This window comes from Hippoglossus stenolepis, chromosome 3, assembly GCF_022539355.2.
Source record: "Hippoglossus stenolepis isolate QCI-W04-F060 chromosome 3, HSTE1.2, whole genome shotgun sequence".
Classification (NCBI taxonomy): Eukaryota; Metazoa; Chordata; class Actinopteri; order Pleuronectiformes; family Pleuronectidae; genus Hippoglossus; species Hippoglossus stenolepis.
Window position 1 is genome coordinate 19411654 of NC_061485.1, and position 22303 is coordinate 19433956.

A 22303-nucleotide genomic window follows, 5' to 3' on the forward strand; every position below is an offset into this window, starting at 1 on the left:
GTATATGTGTAAGCCAATATATATTGATATATATTGATATGTGTATGATGCGTATGATCTATTTTCAGCTCCGCAGAGGGTTAATTATGACCCGTTGGAAGGAAAACGAAGAGGAGAGCAGGACCTGAGTGTTTAGTGAAACATTATGTCAAGACTCTGACAAGGAAATGAAATGTGCAACATCAATCAGCCTATGAGGACAGAGATCAAACGAGCCTCCACACTCCTGCATCTGGTTCTGTTTGGACAGCCTCACTTTTTTCCCCCTTTCTCCCGCTCCTTTCTTCTCCTTTTCTTTTCCCCTTTTCCTATTCTTCTCCCTATTCTCTCTCTCGCTTTCTTCTCCCTTCTGTTCTTCTAGTGTGCCACGACATTCCTGTTGGACTACTCGCTTCGTTAGCTAATTTTTTCCATGGCGGTGGTGGCACGCTGCCACGCTTTCTCTAAAAGGTAAGCGGCTGCTCCTGAGATTAGCCGCCGCAACAATGACTTTCCTGTCCCTCCGATGTCTCCACCGGAGCTCCAAATAAGCCCAAACTTCTAATACCAGTTAATCCCGGAGCTGACTCGGCCTGTTATGTAAATACAACCTCGTATAATTCACTGTCTCTGTCCACGGCCTTGCTTTGATGGCCAGATGAGTTTTCTTTTTTCTTTCTTTTCAAGTTGATTGAACCCAACTGGGATCAAGCTACTTTCCGTTCAACTTCGCTCTCAGAATGAAATGTAAACCAGTGCAATCATGGGGCTCATCAAAAATCTTCTGAGCCGCTCCCTGCACATGCGGCCCTTCAAATGCCGCCGCAATCACACCCAAATTGTCGGCTCGAAGCTGTCAAGCAGCTTATGGAGACTGATATGAGATTTAGCTACAACCCGTGAAATGTTTGTTAGTAAATAAAACCTATTTCTGGAAAAAAATGTCTCTCTGCGTCTGCATATCTCAGGGCAGTTTCAGTTTTGGAAACAGGAAAGAACAACTCTTGTAAAAAACATGTCTTCGAGGTGTTGAAATGTAACGGGTACCATTAAGTATGCTGTCATCAAAAAGCACAAGCTTTCTGCAACTTGGAAGAGCGGTAAACTTCCCACAAGATTTCTCTGCAGTGATCCACGCTTGAGTCACTGTGACGCATGAAGGTATAAATGGACACGATGTTGGGAAACGGATTGAAATTCTAAGGTACGATTACACAAGACTTAGTCATTGGTTCAATTTGTAGCTTAAGTGACCTTGGCGCCTGAACGCAGATTGAGAAAATGTGGACGCCGAGCCATGCGTTGTCAGTTTCTTAAGAAGAACCTGTCTGCTGTCACAACTGCGATAATGTGTTTAAGCGGCTGCAGATCCAGATGGGTTAGCGGCGTGGAGGTGGAACATGTGTCGGCTCTGCCTCGGGGCCATGGATGGCACAATTAGGTGCTCTCTCACCTCTGCAGACCGAGGTCACTGGGCCACAGGGGTCAGGGGTTATTTAGGGTCCTGTCTGCGCTGCCTTCCTGATCCAGCAGAGAGGAGGACGGCTGACGTCAGCTGTGTTGTTAGAAGTGTTCATTCATTCAGGAACTTCTCTCAAACAAGCACCAGTCAGGTGTTAAGAGCTTTTAGTAAATCAGCATTTCCGTGATATGTCAGAAAAAAACTGTGAGAATCTCTCCAGGAATTACGCTCGCACAACCTCATATTTTCTCTGTACCTAAATCTGCTGCAGCCAAACAGATTTATGAACAGTCTTTTTTTTTCATTTGCAGAGCTTTACCATTCGTCACGGCAAAAATCTTTGCTTTGTACCATTTATAAACATAAGTTCCACATCATAAAGTACATTATTTAACCCATAAATCCTCCCTCAGTCTTTTAATCCGCAGTATTATCACTGACTCGGTTGATGTTGTGACCCTTGGTTGAACAGATTTGTTTTTCAGAGACTGGTTTTCAGCATGGTGCACATCAAATGTGAACTCGAAAAACCTTTCTCACTCCATCAGCATGTGTGATTTATGACTTTAATGTTGCTCATTTGTTGTTAAAAAAAAGGTTTTAAAAAATGTGTAATCATGAAAATACCATATAAATTGAATCATATGTATTCGTTAAAAGTATGCATTAAAGCAAGTACCGTCAACTGTTGGAAGTAATAAGTTAAGACTGATTTCGGTCCTGACAATGAATTGATGAACAAGAATGCAGACACATGGCTGCATGCGGACTGACGCTCCAGCACCAATCTGGAACCCATAAAGCCTCAGACATCTCTGCAACATTAGACACAGCACTCCTCATTGGCTGAGAGCGCCACTTACCCCCTTACTCTACCGCCCGCCCAGCAAACGCTCTCTTCCTGCTTCCCTGCCTGTCTCAGGACGGACCTCGCCCTCTGGAAGTCCGCTGAGCCAATGAGAAGTGCCTGCAGGCACTAGGTTAGCGTTTGGGTATAAAAGAGGTAGAGGTGGACCTGCCTGTCAGATGGTTTGTTGTTGTTCCGTCTGCCAGGTCGAGAGGGGGAATGTGAAAGTGAGAAATTTAACAAGCTAAGCGGGAAACGGAGCAGCCAGAGCGACGTCCAATCAGATGGAGCGTCAGCAGCCGTAACTTTGTTTGGAGTGAAAGAGTTTTGTGGCAAAAGCTTGTCGGGCTATCACCAGGGGTTGGCAGTGAAAAAGAGCCGTACTACGTCCCGTCTCTGTAGTGGAGTTTGGAAAGTCTTTCGTGGACGATACAATGAGAGAAGAGGTTTCCTGCACTAACTCCCCTGAAGGAGGGCTGGGGGCCAGTGAAGAGGAACTGGAGAGGGGGTCGAAGAAGAACCACCCATCAGGGAACCGCAAACGTTCGCCGTATCCCAAGAAGGACAGTCTCGGTCAGGCTGAGGAGAGCAGCACCGGCAGCCCCACCAGCCTGCTGCCGGCCGGCTCCAAGAGGGTGAAGAAAAGCCCCACAACTGTTGTGTCGCTGGCGCCCACGCCGCTGGGCCCAAGGCCGGACCAGCCCTTTGAGGACCTCCACTCTCAACGCGTCATAGCCAACGTGCGGGAGCGTCAACGCACTCAGTCGCTGAACGATGCCTTCTCATCTCTACGCAAGATCATCCCCACGTTACCCTCCGACAAGCTGAGCAAGATCCAGATCCTGAAGCTGGCCTCGCGCTACATCGACTTCCTCTACCAGGTGCTGCAGAGCGACGAGATGGACGCCAAGCTGGCCAGCTGCAACTACCTGGCCCACGAGAGACTCAGCTATGCCTTCTCTGTCTGGAGGATGGAAGGGGCCTGGGCCATGTCCACCAGCCACTAGGACCCCCTCGAACTTTTCTCCTACATCCTCTCGTGTCCACATCTCCACCCCACCGCCCCTGTCTGTGTTTGCGCCCATTTCCTGACCCCTGAACCTCTGAATTCAAGCCCTCTGGTCCGATCTTGACCTTTTCATCTCCAACCTTTGCATTCATTTCTCATCCTGCTCAGTCTCTGTGCTCCATGATGCTTCACTTCATTAACATCCACCACATTCTCCAACATCCACAGCTGGATATGTGCAACTAAAACCTGTCGTAGTTCACCCTGTTCCTCCGCATTGTTTCCACTTCCACTCTTCTCCCCTCCCAGTGCCACAGTTTGGTCCAGTGCAACAAGACGCTCCATTGCAGCCCCTCAGGTATGAAAACAACATAGAGAGGCCTACTCATACACAATACACAGTAATGTACGGACACGTGATAGAATAATATATACAAACACACACGTGTTTCCCATGTCTTCTGCACATGGACGTGAATTTACAGGTTTGATCTGAGCTGGTGTTTATTTTCACATTCAGAATAGTAATACAAATAATTCTCCAGTTATTTTACATGAGCCTTAAAGCTCAACAAATAAATACAGATAAACAGGCTAAACAAACTAAATAAGATGAAATTAATATCTTGCAAAAAAAAAGAAAACAACAATAGATAAAAAAAACTGTTACATCTGTACATGTTCTACATTTTGATTTAATATTTATTGTGAGAAATGCAGAGTTGGTTCAGTGAAAGTTCAGCAGAAAAACAATAACAGTAAGTAAAATGAAATGAAACATGTTGATTAACAAATTATAAAAAACCCTTAGAAATTCTGCATTCAGCTTTTTAAAGATACTATTTACAAAACATTACTCCACAATACTCTAACTGGGGTATTGGTTGGTTTGGTTTTTGAAATAAAGGTTTTTATGCAATTGTGAACAAATGTAATCCAGTGTATTTGGTAAAATTTCATAAAACGATAAAATGATCAGATTTGAAAAACTGTTTTAATTAATTCAGTATGAAGGTGAATGGGTTCAGTTCTTATTCACACAGCTTCAGAGAATCTCCAATAATTCAATGAAACAGAATCCTTTTCAATTACTCACTGATTAGAACTTCTCAATTTATTTTCATTTCATACAGATTTAGTAAATCATAATATGCTGTTAATTATTAGCTCATTTTAGTTGTTAGTCCTTAAACGTCATAAACGTTATGTTGCTCAAACATCATTAAGTATTTAAATAAATCAAATGTTGGGTCTGTGTCAGTTTTTGCAAATTATTCTGCTGCTTTACGTTGGACTCGTGCAAAAAAAAAAAGACAATCTGGGGAGAATCTCTTTCTTATTGAATAACAACATTTAGACATTAAAACCAGTAAAAACCAGATCCAAACTAACTTCACTTATATGTTATATACAGCTTTTACTGAAATAAATAAAGTATTACTGAAAAACTAAATGCGAACACATGTAATTATAAAAACTTTAGTAAAAAGTCGGGGATTTGGATATTATGGAATAAATTAATTCAAAAATCAGATAAATAAAAAGAATTGAATTTACAAACGTCCTCGTAAATTAACCACGATTAAATGCCTGTTTCCCAAACACTTAAAATTTCCTCAGACTGAAAACAGTGAAGCTTGGGCCACAATAAATAACATGAACAACAAGACTTGTAACCATAAAACAGAGCAGAGATTTAAAAAGAGCTTGTTAGATCACCCTGGTTCTTAAACTAAACTTAACTAAAATGAACATTATCTTGGTAAATCTCAACTCTGCTGCTGCTGCACTTTGTCAGATGTGCATTATCTTGGTTTGACAGACCTCTGATGCTTTTATGACAAATGTTTTTCTCCAGAATCGGTCGGATCGACTTCACACAGGCTCTGGTTTTTTTCAGCCATTTTAACAGACACCAGATTCCTGCACAGGTACAGCATGAAAGGAGGAAAAGAAAGGGAGAGTGGAAAAAAAAGTGTAGGCACATCAGTCTCTCTCTCTCTCTCTCTCTCTCTCTCTCTCTCTCTCTCTGCAGCCTTGCCCTCTCCTCCTCAGGATCTTGTATCGTGCAATCAGGCCCCGCCGGGGCCCAGACAAGCAGGAACCTTTAGATTGGAAACAGTTGTGAGGTATTAGGAAGGTGTGTGTAGCAGGGTTGGGGTCAGGCACATGGGCCTGTCAGCGCACATACATGTGCACTGGTGTGTATTTGTGCACATGTTTGTGCTGGGCTTTAATTAGCTTGTGTGTATATGTGCATGTACGTGAACACATCTGTAGGTTAGTAAACAGGAACACGCTCACAGTTGTTGTTTCTGTGATTTTTATCTGGTTCTCCTCCTGGTTTGAGTTTTAGCAGACTTAGGAAGTCAGGAAGTCCTTCCAAATAAAAGGACCAAGTACAAGATAAGTGTTTAAATGGAAAGAAACAGTGAAATATGATGAGATGCAGAGATGAGGCTGTGCTGGAGTGAATACAATCAGGTCAAGGTAAACACATTGCAAACACACACGTTGACACACATCTGTGAACAGACATATACATGATTACAGGCACATTCACACACACACACACACACACACACACACACACACACACACACACACACACACACACACACAGCCGCAGGCCATGTGCACACTGCAGGTGTTCCACTCTGCATTATTATAAAACCTCCAGCGGCCTCTGCAGCAGACGTTGAGGGCTCCAGCCGGCGCTGGGGGATCGCAAGTCAAGGCCCCTGCACGTGGAGCCGAGTGTCCTTGAATGCAGCGCGGTGGTTATTACCCACCAGTCTGCTGTGCTTGTTGTCATCAGCTCTACAGGGGGAAAGAAAATCAAGGCCTGGTGCTGAGCTCGTTCAGTTTTAGGAGAGAGAGCAGTTTAGAAGGAGTCAGGAGAACTTCAAAGACAAGAGTGTGCGTGCATGTGTGTGTGTTTGAGTTTTTAAGCAGCATGCATACAGTATCTGAGGTTGTGTGTACTTTACATATTCAGTCACTCATACGTATGAGTATGCACAATATGCATGATAGAGGAAGTCATCAAAAAGGTTGAGCTGATGCTTCTTTTAAAGCTTTCTCAGATCTTAAAACCCGGATATTAGTGGGTGGACAAAAGAACTAAACACTTCGCAATTAGTGTCTAATATTTAGTTGTTTTTGTTATATTGATTAAAGTCAGAGTGATTGAATTCACTGTGAGGCTGTTATTGATGGCGATGGCCAGGATGGCACTGAATTGCAAAGTGTTGCTGTTGCTTTTGCGCCCAACACACTTTTTCTAAAGGAAATAAGAGGATCATTGATTTTACGTGGCTTCGTTCCATCAGTTTGCATCAGGAACTGTCCCTAATATTTTGTTCTTCAGTGTAGAAAAGGCCCAAGTACTTTTCCTGACGTGCACACACCAGCATGAATGCACTGTGGGCAGTTTTTGAAGGTTTTGATGAGCATGATTTTCGGACATGTGGGTGTCTGGCTCAGCAGGAGACGTTCACAATGAGACGATTGTTTTGTTTGAGTTGGAAAAAATCAAACCTCTCCCTTCTGTTTACAGAACAATCAAAATGTCTGTCACTGCTCATTCCTCCACCGGAACCTCTGGCTCTGCTGCGTCCGTGTGTGTGTGTGTGTGTGTGTGTGTGTTTTACAGTTTGGACTGATCAGCTGTTGGAAGCTCTTCTGAACATATCAAATCTCTGGCTCTGGCTCTCGACTGATTTGGGACCAGATGTAAAGTCCTCTGCGGCTCATCTGCGTTTTTAAAAAGCCTCATCCAGAAGTTGTGGCTTCTGATACTCATCTTTATTTTTGGAGCGCCACACTGCGAGCTGAGCGCAGGTGGACAGGGTGTGTGTGCGTGTGTGTGTGTGTGTGTGCATTTGCCTGCTGCGTGCATTTGCATGTGTTGGCCTTCCTCACACAGCTGCAGGGACAGAGAGCCATGGAGGGATAACTTCTGGTTTGACACGTAGGCAACAAAAGGCCACATGACTGACTCATGCATCAGGATCTGTCAAACTGTTTAACAGATGTTAAAATTGATTATTATCATTAAAGCTATTATTAGAGATATTTGTAATTTAAAATAAAAGATCTGGATTCAAAGCGTAGAGGGCGGAATCTGCCACTACCGATAAAAACTATCATTACTGCAGCGTGTAATCTGTGTATATATATATTTTTTTGTCTTGGTACTGACCTATGCAAAATTAATTTCCCTTTGGGGACAATTAAGAATATCAATCTAATCTAATCTAATCTAATCTAAGCTTGATTTCATGAAAATCTGAATTCTCCGGCCCCGGCTTGAGAATGTCATGCCCGACATGAATAGAGTATAACTCTGCAACTACAGCGTCTATTTGAATAATCTATATATATAAAGGTAACACTTGTGAGATTTCTGCAGAGGTGCAAGCATCAGCATAGACATTAGTAGGTCAGAGAAAATGAAGATGGATCACAACATAAATTAAAGATTTCATGTCAGCCCAAATAAATGAACAAAGAAATCAAATTTTTTTTATTTTAAGTGACTATCCCCTATGATATCATGCAGTTGTGCGGCCTGGTCAGATTTAGCCAGAGCACAATGTTTGTGTGTTTCGATCGGGTGTGTACACTAATGCGGCGTCTTGTTAATATTTTTTCTATTAAAAAGAAAAAGCAAATAAATTCAGCAGAATGCAGCATTAAAGCCCGTTCCCATGAATTAACACGCTCATGCTTTAGTGGCATAATGAAAGTCATGTGACACCCACAACACCCGACACACAACCCCTGGTAGCTGGACCTCTCTCTCTCTCTCTCTCTCTCTTCCTTAAAGACAGACTGTAATTAGAGAGAAGTGAGAGAGCGGCTCAGATGAAACGTTTGCTTGTTAAAAGAAAGAGACTAAGATGCAGTCGAGGAGCTTTGGGGATTTTTCCACTTTTTCCACTGAACACACGTGTTTGTTTGTACACACACTGATGCATGTCCAGTTATCTAAAAGCTCACCGTCTAATCATGTGTTTCTCGTCCCTGCAGAAAACCCACAAACGGAAAATTCTCTCAACATTTGTTCCCGCTTCACCAGCCACCCCCCTCTCTTTTTATCTTTAATTTTTTTTTTTCTACTTTGTCTGGACACATGCTCGACTCATGACGCTGACGTTTCCATGGCAGCGGTGTTTTTGAAACACTGGCGAGGAGACGTGACAGTCGAGCGCTGAACATTGTGACTGATGAAAACAAACAAAGAAACAAACAGCTGGCCTGCGGTGACAATGAAACAAAATGGCTGCTGGTTCGAGTGCCTTTGGGTAACACCGTGATAACCATTGTCCACGACGGACAACTCACTGCCAGACAAGACATTCAGATGACTAATGATGATGGCACAGTGATGGTTAGAGGGCGGTCACAGCCAATGAATGTTTACAGCAAAAATGCTAATAAGCTAAACGCTCTGGCTCTCAAAGCCCCAAAGCCTTCTGGGAAAAGGAAGAGCAGGAGGAATCGGACGCAGATCTTCTCCTCTGTCGTGCTGTAGTAACTGGATAGCTTTCTGTGTATTTGTTTGGAATGACTTTAAGTGTATCTGTTTGTGAAATTTGGTGTACGCACACTGTATCACTTCAACTCTGCTTGTGCATTATACTTTAATGAAAAATGTCCACATGAAAACCACTGATCCCAGTTGGGCCGCCAATCCACATCTGCTTATGTTAACCTCCGTGTTTCTGTCAGAAAGGCAAAAGTAAATGTTTGTCGGCTTTTTGCTGCAGCTTTAAAATCTCTTCGCAAATTCGCTGTGACTATTTACAATAAAGGATGTAAAACAAAGAAAATCAGAGCGTTTCTTGTAAAATGTGCCAAAGTGATGATGAGGTGATTACAGCCACAGTATAAAGGATTCATTTATAACCATTGGTCGTCTGTCTATTCTTTGATCGTGCATCTTGTGCATTTTCTTTTTGATCGGCTCTATTGTGCCGACTCCTGTGGACAATAATTTTGATCATGAAATAATTACAACACACATGTAAGATTTGAGAAGAGTTTGTTGGAACACGCGATTACAACATTCGAAGGTTGAAGGAGCACGAAATTAGAAATAAATGAATCTTCTTATTCAAATCTATATAATTTACCTTTATTAAGGACTTTTTTGGAAACAAAAATAGTAGAAAAGACAAAAGTCAGACATAGAAACCAAAATAAAGTCATTATATACACTGTACAGAAAATTGATCAGACAGTCAGTTCTGATCAAACTGGACTCGACGTGCACTTTGAATTAAGATCCAGTTTGCTGAAGCGACCTCCTCACAGACTGGTCAGCGTGATTCCTCGAGGCACACGGGCTGATCATTTGGTCTCCAAGTGCGACTGGGGTTCATTTTTAAGATCAAATACAAAAATAAGTAATTTAAGACAAAAGAGAAGACATGAGATATGTTAGGTCCTTGTCGTGAATGTTCTCGTAAAGCTTTGTAAAGCGTCATTTTCACATCAGATGAACGAAGATCTGAGAGGTTCTGAGCTGCGTCCACAGCGCAACATGAGGAAAGAAAAGAGAAAGAGCAAACATACGGTATTAGCAAAATAACCTATAGCACCGTCACAATTGTGTTAGACATGCAAAGAGCACTTCAAAGGCAGAATCTGAATGTATAAATAGAAGGCGTGTCGGTTTTTGCTTTTGGGAACATTTGTTTATACGTCCGTCCTGTGCTTTCGGTGCTGTTCAACTGTTTGGATAGAAAAAGAAACATTCACAAACTCTTCAAAGACTTTGAAGTTCTTTAAGCTGTGCCAGTCCAGGGACGGCACATTGTTCTCATAAACTTTGGTTGCGCTTAACCTGTGTCCAATTGCACAGTGTGGATATTCAGCTATCTCAGTATTACTGCTCTGTCCTAACTGCTGCAATGTCCTTGTTTGGTTCGGGGAGAAAAAGAACCCTGACGCTGACAATAAACAGAGCGGCGCTGCTGAAAAACAAAGGTCAGCTCAATAAAAGAAAATAAAGAAATAAAAGTGTAAATGAAATCTACAAAATACAGTAGGAATGCTCATCCACAGGTAGAAACACTGGTCCACGTAACGCAGCAAACGTAACATAACACACGTAATGTAACACACGTCATCAAAGTTCAGAGGTTAAGACCGAAGTTGTTCTGACCCTCCCATCCTGAGGGTAAGATAAGTGCACTTTGTGTGTGGGAGATTGTTGTGAAGTCCATGTGGCTTTGAATGTGTATCTCATCCAAACGTGCGATCTGATGTGATCTGCATCGTCACACGTATAATCATTTCTGAGTGGTCACGTCTCTGTCTCTGCTGTCGTTCGACTGCGTCTCTTTTAGAGCGATAAATTACTGATACTCCAGTGACGACAGGCATTAGCTCTTCATTGTGACTAATGCCACCGATACAAACTACAGTATGTCCGTACATTTAAGATGCACCTCTGACGTGTCTTTTTCTATGTGTCCGCGAGTGATAATAACAAAGACTGCAGCCACCTGGAGTTTCGCTGCATATGCTCGCCTGACGGACTACGAGAGGAAAAGAAAGAGAAAAAAAAAAAAGATTTAAGAAAATATGTGGACATACAAAACAATATGAAACACATGTGTCTCAGACTGTAGCTTCACTCTGGATTACTGAAAAAAAATCTCATGCTGACATTCACAAAGATGTGTGGCATAGGTCAAATGAATGAATATTTAAAATATGAGACACTTGATTGTCATCGTCCGTCTCCTCCATCTTGTCCAGTTCACATTACACAACGGTACAGTGCAAAACGATCAGAGAGGATCTTTTCCTTCATTGGCTCTTTTGTCAGATGCAGACAAGTGACATCATCATAGTGGGACGCATTGTAAGTGCAGAGGGACGCGTCTGCTCTCCTTCACAGGCACGTCATGCAGGGACCACTCTTTCCGCTCAGGGTGATTCGGTAAGCCGAGGTGACCTTTGACCCCGGCTTCAAGGTTACAAGAGTTTTGAGTGGTCACTCGCAGGTCTTTAGGGAATCGTTAATGAGGTGAATGTTTTAAGTCACAGAGCTGAGTGTTCCGTGTTGCTGGCTCCAAAAGACTGAACTTCCTTCATTAATCTGCCTCTGGGTGTCTTCGTTTTCAGTTTTCTCTAAGTTCAGTGTGTGACGTCTGCTTCAGGAAGAGCCTGCGGAGGCGTCATGAGAATATGAACGTTGTCCAGGTGTCCAGGTCAGTTGTTGCTCGGTGTGTGTGTTTGATCCAGAGTTGTCAGACTGGAGCCAGAAGTCGTGCAGGTGGAGGAGTTTTTGTGAGGCGAAGAATATAGTGGTTGAACTGAGGAGGACATCTGGTTCCACTGATGGTCCAAATGCATAACTGTGTGTGTGTGTGTGTGTGTGTGTGTGTGTGTGTGTGTGTGTGTGTGTGTGTGTGTGTGTGTGTGTGTGTGTGTGTGTGTGTGTGTGTCTCCATTCAGACTCGGTTGAAGGCAGCTGTCAAGAGACTGTTTCTTCAGAGAGAATCCCCCCTCTATGTCAGTTTTCTGACTGATTCCTTAAAAAACAAGAGAAAATATTGAATTAAACTTTACAGCAAATTACTGACAGTATTGTATATTTCCTAAAGCACAAGATAATAAATATGTTTATTTTTTAGTAAACATCTTTACCTGTCAGACATGAGGGCTCCCATCGACAGCGAGGCGATGGCGCTGACAGCCTCGCTGTCCGAGTCTCGCCTCAGCCGTCGTCTCTGGGCCTGCAGGTAGGACAGACCCACTGTGGTGGCCGAGTCCTTCAGACTGTGCCAGTACTCACCTGCAGGAAGCAGAGGGATGGGAGAGAGGGAGAGAGGGAGAGGAGGCAGGAAATGGGAGAGAGGAAGATTAATGGCCTCAGTCGCTGGTATTTCAATGATGTTTTCATTTTGAATGGTTCCTTTAGGGAAAGTGTCTGCGCTGCATTAATAAAAAGCCCTACTTGGTGTTTGATCCCCCAGTTGTGGCTGTTTGATGTGAATTTAAGTATTGACTGTGATATAAACAGCCCCTGGTCCAAATATCCATGTTGATCATTTCAGATATATAAACTCAAGTTCACTCTCTTCTCTGTGGCTCTCCCGGACAGAGCCCCGTGACACACAGTGGAAGTAAAAAAAATCAATCAGTGTTTTCAAATGTGTTCATCTATGAGCATGTGTGTGTTCTGGCTGTGCATGCAACTCAAATATATTTCACCCGAGGATAAAATTATGGGCTTAACATTCTTGTGGCTTTGCAAATATTTTTAATTAATCTAATTTGGTTGGGATAACATTTGTGTGCAATCAGGAGGGGATGTTGCGAAGGTCGTGTGCCAGAGAAGTGTTTGAAGATAATTGGAGCCAGGGCGGGCCGTGTGTGTCTGTGTGAGTGTGTGTGTGCGTGGTGGTCTGTGAGTGGGACGGCTGGAGGGAGGGATGGGAGACAGGGATGTAAAGGAGGAGAGATGTGGCCGGAGAGCAGGACTGATGAGGAGACACAGAGGAGAGATCGCTGAGTGGAGAAATAAAGAGGCTTACGTTTTGAAGGTGGATCAGTAGAGGTGAAGAGAGACACATATATTATGAACATTTCATCTGATTAAACTACTTTTTGTTTTAATCAAACTTTTAAAATAAGATCTAAAATACAATATAAGGAGAAGCAAAAGACTTTTCATTTCAGATTGAAAATAAAAACTCTCTGCTCTTCCTTATGTCCAAGTTTGTCCTCGTCTTGTCTAAGAATAGAGGATGTTTCTCTGTTGTACAGGTTGTACGGAAGCACAACGTGATTTTGAGCCATATCAATAAAAATTGATGACTTGAACAAGCTGTTGAACATGGTGGTATGATTATTAGCTGGAGGTGCATTTCTTTGATCCCATCTTCAAGTAAAATCTTCTGCCAAAAACTAAAGCCAAATAACAAATTGGCTGATACAAATCATTTCCTGCAAATAGTTTTCTACTGTTGATTTGTATTGAATATCTGTTTATTCACGTATTCAACTTCAAACCAGCTGATTGAAATGTATTTACATCTCAAATTTACTGACACGTGTATATGACTTTTTCCAGTTTTCCTGAGAAATTAAAGACAACTGAGACAAAAAGGGGGGGTGAGAGCAAAGTAGAAATTGTTTTGTTACACGTTAGATGAAGAAACACTTCTGTTTCCAACCTAAGACTCAATACAACACAAAACACCCAAATATGTATATATCAGTTTGTTTTAGTATACACTTTTCACAGTGCAAACCATGTAATTGATGCTTCAGGTTTGTGTTGTGTTGAGGAGTCGGTTCTTACCCTGAACCTGGATGACTCTCTGCAGTGATTGGATGGCGTTTTCACAAGGCTTCTGGTCCAACACTGACTGGGACAGTGGCTCCACCTAGGACACAAGTTGTCAGAGGATTCAACCCATTTTGTGTATGCGTAGAGGCACACACACAAATATATGTACAACCCAAACACACACACACACCTCCATGCCCAACAAGGCGCTGACGCAGGCTTCAGAGGCGTCACAGATGGCTTTGAGGTCATGACCCCCCTCCAGAGCCAGTACCACCCGACCCCCAGCCAACGACATGAGCTGACGGGTGAGGAAGCCAAAACCTGAAAACACATACACATACACAGGTTGAGACACACACTGGCTGGTCAGCAATTTATCCACAGATACGAGAATAAAGGGATTCACTTTCCACGTCAGCCAACGTTGTGATTTTTACATTTTGTTGTCACATTAGTTCAGAGTGATGATTCCTGCCTTGCAAATGCTGTTCATTTCAGTTCACTTCTGAGCGAGCTTTTCATTTATGATGCAACAAAATTCAAGATTTATGAGACACAGATGCAATCTACATTTGAAGTCCCCAGCAGTTCACAAAAAACTCTCTTCCCACTGTATACTCAAGAGCTGAGGTTTGTTTTGATCACAGCCCTCCTCACCTGATGCTGATGTCAGACAATATTTCATTGAGCTGTGAAAGACTTTGTCCACATGAAACTAGCCTGTGAGGAACACCCAAGCTTTATGATTACACAATATGTCCCATAAGTTAGTTCTAGCCATCTGCCAACTCAAGCTATCTTGTTACTCTTCTGTATTCAAATGTCGGAAAGGAAAAACATAAAAGTCCATATTTATAATTTTTATGTCAATTAGACCAACAGGATGCACTTTTACCGACACCAGAGTAAGGTAACTCATTTTTAAGAGTACACAATGCACAAACAAGAATACCTCCGCTAAGGTTGATGGGTAACATCACCCTCCTATTAATACTTATTTTCACAAAAACCAGATCGCACCTAATTTCAACTGTTCAAAAATACTAGCAACCTCCTGATGTCCTTTTTTCAGAAAGATCTTCCCCAATTCCCAAAAATGTTAAAAAAATGCTCTATCCACACCAAAAAATGTAATGGGTTCTTTCTTGGGTCATTCTCCACCCCTCGAAAAAATTCATGGAAATCGGTTGAGTCGTTTTTATGTAATTCTTCTAACTTAATAAAAAACAAATGGAGATGATGTAGAAGAAAAATCTAACAACACTCACATTCATATACCTTCGTGTGTGAGGCTTTCTTACTGTGAATGTTTGCTGTATGTAAATGAGTGTCTGACTGAGGCTTACACTTGGCTGTGACCTTGTATCCTCCCAGTGACGGCGAGTGTCCCTCTACAGCGTCGAACCCAGACGACACCAGCACCACATCAGGGGAAAACTCGTGGGCGATGGGCATCACCACAGCTCTGAGGAGGAGGAGGAGGAGAGGAAACAAAACACTGAACCAAATACTGTTATGTTACATTCACTCAAACCCTGTGGACTTGTGTGTTACTGTAAAATATGTGTACAACAGGTGTTTATGATTTCTGAACACACCATAATAATATGAGCAAGGAAGTCTTTGTGCAATTGCTTTAACGTCGCAATAGACTGAAAATGATTAATGTATAATTATTGTAATTACCAACATTTTAAGTTGCCGGTAAAGTAAAAAAAAAAACATCGAGCGGGAATCATTGCATCGAGAAGGTGATTGATTTGCAACTGGAACACATGCACACCGTAGGACTTTTTTCTGGATTGTAAACTGCAAACATTTACTTCATTGTAAACTCCCTCCATTTGAAAATGATGAAAGATAAATTATCAAAGGCCATGTTCCAAGTGCTTGATCTCTGTTCTTGATCCGTTCCTGGTAAGTAGCCAAGAAGAGAAGGTGGGGTAGCTCCCAGGTGTGAACGTGTGCAACTGTTTAAATGTGAAGCAGAGCGGCCCTGAAAAAAACTGAAAAGCACGAGTGCAAACTACAGATCTTTCCTGGACATAAAAAGATAAAAAAAATAAACTGACTCTCACACAGCTTTAGGTAGGTTTCGGTTTTTGCAAAGGACACAAGGAGATAAAAATGAGACCCTAGACATATCGGGGCTGTGACGCCCACATACTGTATACTCTACTTAGAGCAGACCACTTTCCTCGCTTCTCTGCTCTCCTCCTCACTTCCTCTCCTCTCCCGCTGCCAGTTATTTAGCAAGAGCGCATGGCCCATGCCGCGTTTGATTCTCTCGCTCTCTCAGCGGCAGTTCAAAGACGCTTGTGTGTGTCTGGTTCCTATTAGGAGCTCGTCCCTCTTCTCACGTCACTGACAGCCAGCCATCTGGGATCCATTGGGCCTAATTACGCCGCCTTTGGATTCCCTAACAATGCACCCCCCACTTCTTCTCCTCTCCTCTGCTGTATTCTCCCTCTCCTCCATAGTCTGTCATTTGTCAGTAGCCACCTAGAAATGCATATGAAAATATCGGCATGTGCCCGTACATACAATAGACAGGCCAAAATAGATACAGGCGCACGCTTTTCCTTTGAAACTGGATGTAACGGGTGTGCTGGGCTACCGGTGATTACACCGACTTCCAATTCTGACCAGCTCAGTAATCCTCAACACACCCACACAACACACACACACCCACACAAACACACAACGTCATGATACCTAATCTCGATGCAGCTGAGCTTTCTCTTGATTGTACTCGAGTCCAACCGCCGCTCTCGACCACAATATTTCCCCCGTCACTAACACACCCAAATGCAGAGGCACACATCATCAACAGCCGCACTCTGTTCCATCCTGTGGAGAAACACACAGTCTGGAACCCTGTTGTCTAAATCATGTATTCAGATTGAATTACAGAGCTGGCACCCCACTACATTCTTAATTGCATCAACATGAATTCATGATGCGTCAAATTTTGTCTACTTGGGGAGTTATGCATTTATTTGCACCATAATCAACAGAGCGGTGGCAGCGTTTACTGAGAACTTAGTCAAACATTTGTGTAAAGTATATTTTCATAGAAATCCTTTCACATTTTTGCTGCTTCAAAAATCTTGCCTCTCTTGCTGCAGTTTGACAAATCAAATGACATGTTATCCTATATTCTATAGTTGACAGTGACAGTAAATGTAGAGTTGCTTCACATGATAACATATGACAAAGGTCACTGGCCGGATATGCGCCATGGACATCACAGCTACATGGTATGTGCTTCAAACCACTGGACCACCACCACACACCACCACAGAGCTTTGATACAGGGAAAAGTCTGTAGGAGTAACACACAATAGTGTGTTACTCTATACTATAGTGTGGTTAACTGAGGAAGCTTTACACATGAAAACACTTGCCGTTTCCCAAACTGGATGAAAAATACCAAAACCAGACGGCTGCTCAGGAAAGGACCAGTTGTCTTTTAATTAAAATCCAGTGCGCCAGTAAACACTGGACTTAGTTTTTCCAAGCCTGTCTATTGGCTCTATGGATTTTACCAGTATGGGCTAGCTCATTAGCATCTTTCCTTTGACGAGGGGCCCACCCACTGCGTGTGCTGCATGCAGCACCATGAAGCGCTCGCACACTGTTTAATCATCTGGTGGCGAGTTAGTGTTGTGGACAGAAACACAGTTCATTACAGCGCAGAGCAGAACAAAACCAAATTCATTCAGGAGAAATAGATTGATTGAAATGAAAAGTGAGGTGAGAGCAAAGGTGTGACTCACAAACAAACTGTTGTGTGTTATATGTTGTTGTGTTTGGTTTTGTGTAAGGATAATTGCTTGTATCATTGAAAAACCATCAATATTTTTTTTCAATTTAATGCTTGTGAAGACTTTACACTGATTGCTGCCTGTTTCGGAGGAAATCAGGTATTAAACCTGCTTTAGATGTTGAACAAGATCCAGTGTCACATGTGTAAAAGTACGCAATTCTTAAACGTTGTATTCCAGTGCAGATGGGAAGTTGCCACATCCAAAATTTGAGGGTGGGCTTAAACCAGGAGGAGAAAAATAACATTTTACTGTCTTGGCTCTCACACTTTTTATTCACAGCGGTGAAAAAAAAAATTCCCAGTCCTCATGAAAATATGTTTTTGGCCTTTTCTTGACCTGGGGATTTTCTTTGTTAGCTTAAAATCTTTACATTTTTATTATCTTAATTGTACTTTGCAGATGACTGATGTAAACAACAACCCTGTGTCTCTAAATTAGTTTTTAAAAAGTTTTTAACCAATTTTGTATTCATTTTTAACATCCCACATTTTGCCAATCACTTGTAAAACCCTTTGAATTGCATTTAAATTGTTTGCATGGTGCTATATAAATAAAGATGATTTGATTGATTGAGAAGAGTCACTCTTGGGAGAGAGGAGAGGAGAGGGCGGGTGAGAAAGGAGTAATTTTTGCATTTGGATGAAATTTGGACAGGTTTATTGTGTAACAGTTGTGTTTTGTTATTTTTGTAAATTCTTTGAAACTTAAGTAGAGAAACACAAAGCAGCAAAACATTCAGCAACTTACTGAACCAGCAATACCCACACGCTCATCTTGGAAAGGATAATTTCAAGCTGCAGACTAGACGATAGTAAAACATTCTCACCATCCTGAAAACTACATTGTGCTGTATGCAAATATATTGAATATGTAGCAATACGCTGAATTTTAGATTTTAACTCATAAAACACGACAGTGTGAAAGAAACATGGGAAAGCAAATAGAGACGGGTTCAGTTAAATCTTTACCTGAATGCAGCCAGGTACTCGGCATCTCCCATGGGAGGGTTCAGTCCTCCCGTCCATCCTACATTCACATTGAAGCCTTCACCTTGACCTGCACCCACCTGGATGAGGGAGAGAGGAGGAAAGAAGAGAGAAAAACAAAATGATTTCTTTGAATGTCAAAGAAAGTTAATGAGTCCCCGTGAAAGTTGAGAAACTATACGACGATGACAGATTTGTATCAAATGTTCACAAACTCAGCATCGCTGTTGCAAAAAAATGTCAATTGCTGCAATTGAAAGAACGTGACTTCTATTTAAGGCAACACCAGGGAGTGATTATGATTCCTAAATGAGAGACGGATGGCTATTAATTCAACACCCCTGTCGCTCCATTTTGATTTTGATACAATTTGTCAAATAGTTATATAAATCACCCGGAGCCACAACAGAGCTACACCCGTTTATGGGTCCCAAGCTTCGAGCTACAACTGCACTGGAAAATATTCACACTTGGCAACCGCTGCCTGAATATAAACTGTATGTTGTATGTTCTGTTAAAAATGCATGCATTTTTATCAAAACACAATTATACTGCATGTTGTGTATGCAGTAGATGGTTTGGTGTACGTCATACCCCTGTAAAGCTATATTGTTGTACTTCTCTACACAACGGATTCACATGTTCATTTTTAAATGTCCTATATACGATTTTAGCCGATTTTTCACTGGACATGTCTGCTCTCAAAATGCCACGCGGAGTCCAGGGAGCTCCTTTCAGTTTGACCTCACACACTTGGGGCAGAGTTAACTGAGGCCTGGTTCTTGGAAAGAAGGTCTGAGGATTCCTGCCTCTCTCTTTGTAGTCCTGCTAGCAGCCATTTAGCTGTTCTCTAAGCCCTTCGCCATCAGTCAATGTGTCAGTTTGAGGGGAGAATGAGGAGGTTGATTGACACACTCTTGGCAACAAGGCGTGGTAATTTCCTTTGTGTGTGTGCGTGTGTGTAAGAGTGTGTATGGGTGTGAGAGGATGTTTGAAAGAGAAAGAATGCTGATGAGCATCGCAGAGCGTCTGTCTCTATTCTTCTCTCCGTGGACGGGATGTTCACAGGGCAAACGAAAAACACATGAGGCCTCCGGTCCTCTGCCAACTAGTAATGTACCCGCTAGCACAAGCACGTGCACACGGATACACACACACACACACAATTCCTGCTATTGCTCCAAGTCTCTTGCGCTTCTCTGTCCTCCTCCTCTCTTTCATGTTTCGAGAGTTGCTGGACTGGATTAGTCCTCAGCTGGTTTCTGTGTGGTACTCTGCACTCTCTGTTATAGCTATGACATCACACCCCTACCCCATGGTGTGCTATATACCTACACGGGGACAGCAAGACTCCAGAGGTTTACCACACAGCTCAACAGAGGTTGAGGAGCCACTTAAGGCGAAGCCACATCCAAGCCAGCAGAGCGTTTTATTTACCGTCCCTCATCAGGGGATTTTATGGGAAAACATTGACTATTTTATCCTCATTATTGTGTAGGGGAAGGATGGGAACTGGGGGAGGATATGGGGGATTGAATGGGTGGTTAACGCCACCATTGGTTGGGGGTCAATTCATCTGACTGGAGATAGTCATCACACTTTGGTTTCTGGAAGGACCGCAGGCAGGATTCATAGGCATCTCAATTTCCTGTATGCAAACAAGGGCATGCAATTCAACTGTACACATCCTGTTGTGAAGTTCTATCATCCGAGGCCATATTAAATTAAACCTACGGTGGATACACAAAAACACAGTGGGATTGTGTGCTCATTGGCAAAACACACTTATAGCATTTGGAAGTTTAAGGTTGAATTGGTCCAAATGTTTTCCTGTTGAAGACAATGTAACAGTGACAAAAATAAACAAAGTAAATCTAGTACATAATTCTAAATTATTCTTAAAATGATTTACTTTGAGCCAGAATCACACTAAACAACATTTTTATAATAAACACTGAAGAACTTTGACTTCAGATGAATATTACAGGATCACCAGTGGTGTAAGCAATGTTTGTTTGTTTGTTCTCGTTATGACAACTGTGACTGATCTGAGGCCAGATGAGAGGTAAAATATTTTAATCCTCATCCCTGTACAGTTCAACACCAACAGCCACAGCAACCTGTCAAATTTTCCCCCTGTGCATCAGAGGAAAATCCCTCATCATGAACACATTGAGGTTATAATTGAGGCTTTAAATCATGTAGATGATTCCTCGATTTATGGTTAATATTATTTTTTTTGTTTTGACAAGTAAATGCTAAACACAAGGCTCCTGAGCTGCCTCATGTCCCAGGGGAATTATGTATTTACCAAATATTTCCATCAATGCCAACGTATCCATCTTCACATTAGCCGGTAAATTCAATAGCTCTCTAAATCCGCCTGAATCTGCTCTACAAAGAGAACTTGTTTTATAAGCATAAAGGTTCCTCATGTGTTGTTCTTTAGTTATTGTGTTCACAAGAATTTAGGTACATGCAGAGACACACAAACATCCAAAAATCGCCATGACAACACAAACAAAAGCAGGAAAACACAGCACCACTGAGAAGGACTGTTTCGTAACTACCTCACTGGGATGTCCACTACCAGGAAAGAAGTTGCCATCGTCGTAGCGATGTAGAGAGATGTACAGCACACTGGGGTCGGTATAGAAAGCCTCCTGGGTGCCGTTGCCATGGTGAACATCCTGGACAATGATTGGATGAGAGATTAGTTAAACAGCTTTTCCCTCTCAAGAGCAAATGTGTTTTAATCTGAAAGCTTTTTGATGAAGCAGGTAGTAATAAGTGTTTGATGCATTAATGTGTGTGTGTAAAGACATGATGCAGGCTTACATGCACACATGTGGTAAACTGAGACGTCCACCTGGCTGCGGATCAATATCTGCACATGTGTGTGGGCTTACGTTCATATGAATTTGTGTGTGTGTGTGTGTGGCTCTGTTTCTACTCTATGCATGTGTGTCAGTTCAGTTCACACATGGAGACCAGATATTACAGCATCTAAATGAACAAAAAAATAAACAGCAGTGCTACTGTATAGGGACGCTGTGCTTCGTGGACCATGTTCCTGTCTACGGTACATTTGTGTGCTTGCGCATGTATTTATTCCTGCCCATGTGGGGACCAGTGATGGCTGTCATGCGGCAGTGTCCTCACCCAGTCAACGATGAGGATCTTGCTGACGTTGAGTTTGTGTTGGAGCTGTCTGGCAGCAATGGCCACAGAGTTGAAGAAACAGAAGCCCCTGTAGACAAACAGACAGGAAGAAAGGCAGCCACATGTGATTATCAGGACATCTTTACTTAATTAATATCATAGTTTCACCATATGGACCTTAGGAACCTCTAAGACATGTCTCCAGTTATCTGGCATCATTTGGGGCTACTAAATCCAGCTCATGACAGTCACAGTGCTGACTCCAAGTCAAAGAGGGAAACTCCTGCCACGTAAACATTTACTTCAAAGATTTGAGAAATGTGGATGTTTCGTTTCAACTTGTTTTATATTTCTTTCACTGCTGACAAACAAAAAACGTTTTTTCATATTACGACATTATGCTGAGTCCATAATCCTGCACTCCTGAGAAAAGCAAAAACCACAATTTTTGCGACAAACAGAAAACGAAGCAAATCTTAAAGTTCACTCCACGTTCCAAACGATAACATTGTGTGAATTGCTGGCAGGACGTGTGAGATGATTTCAGAGAGATGAACTCATGACTTGGCACGACAGTTCCCCCAACACGCATTGTCTACTGCAAAGGTATGCAAGAAAAGTGTTGATGTATGAAAAACAATAGAGGAATGTTGGAAGTGGCAGTGTCAGCATGGGTCATAAACTCGGAGTGCTTAATGTGTCTGTGGACA

General features: G+C 42.3%; 2 protein-coding genes across 5 annotated transcripts in view; one reads left to right on the plus strand and one right to left on the minus strand.

Annotated features, from left to right (window-relative positions):
- The first annotated feature begins 2422 nt into the window (after positions 1-2422).
- Positions 2423-9210, plus strand: LOC118104457 (twist-related protein 2). 2 transcript variants are annotated; one of them, XM_035151339.1, is made up of 2 exons: positions 2423-3655; positions 8332-9210. In XM_035151339.1, exon 1 carries the CDS (start codon positions 2723-2725, stop codon positions 3293-3295), a length of 573 nt encoding a protein of 190 aa, XP_035007230.1. In that variant the 5' UTR covers positions 2423-2722; the 3' UTR covers positions 3296-3655; positions 8332-9210. The 2 variants fall into 2 exon arrangements, with proteins under 2 accessions (XP_035007230.1, XP_035007231.1); XM_035151340.1 differs by lacking the exon at positions 8332-9210 and adding an exon at positions 5156-5245.
- A 212-nt stretch (positions 9211-9422) lies between these two features.
- Positions 9423-22303, minus strand: part of LOC118104456 (histone deacetylase 7) — a 40125-nt gene continuing 27244 nt past the window's right edge. For 2 of the 3 annotated variants that reach the window (XM_035151337.2, XM_047339288.1), the window contains exons 18-25: positions 21594-21681; positions 21002-21121; positions 18414-18511; positions 14962-15080; positions 13803-13936; positions 13625-13709; positions 11965-12112; positions 9423-11849 (exon numbers count right to left, since the gene is read on the minus strand). In XM_035151337.2, the coding sequence (XP_035007228.1) occupies positions 11831-11849; positions 11965-12112; positions 13625-13709; positions 13803-13936; positions 14962-15080; positions 18414-18511; positions 21002-21121; positions 21594-21681 (811 nt within the window). In that variant the 3' untranslated portion in view covers positions 9423-11830. The remainder of the gene's footprint in view (positions 11850-11964; positions 12113-13624; positions 13710-13802; positions 13937-14961; positions 15081-18413; positions 18512-21001; positions 21122-21593; positions 21682-22303) is intronic. The other variant, XR_007032574.1, reaches the window with a different exon arrangement.

Coding starts and splice junctions, on each gene's coding strand:
- LOC118104457 (XM_035151339.1), top strand. CDS start 2,723: ATGAGAGAAGAGGTTTCCTGCACTAACTCCCCTGAAGGAGGGCTGGGG.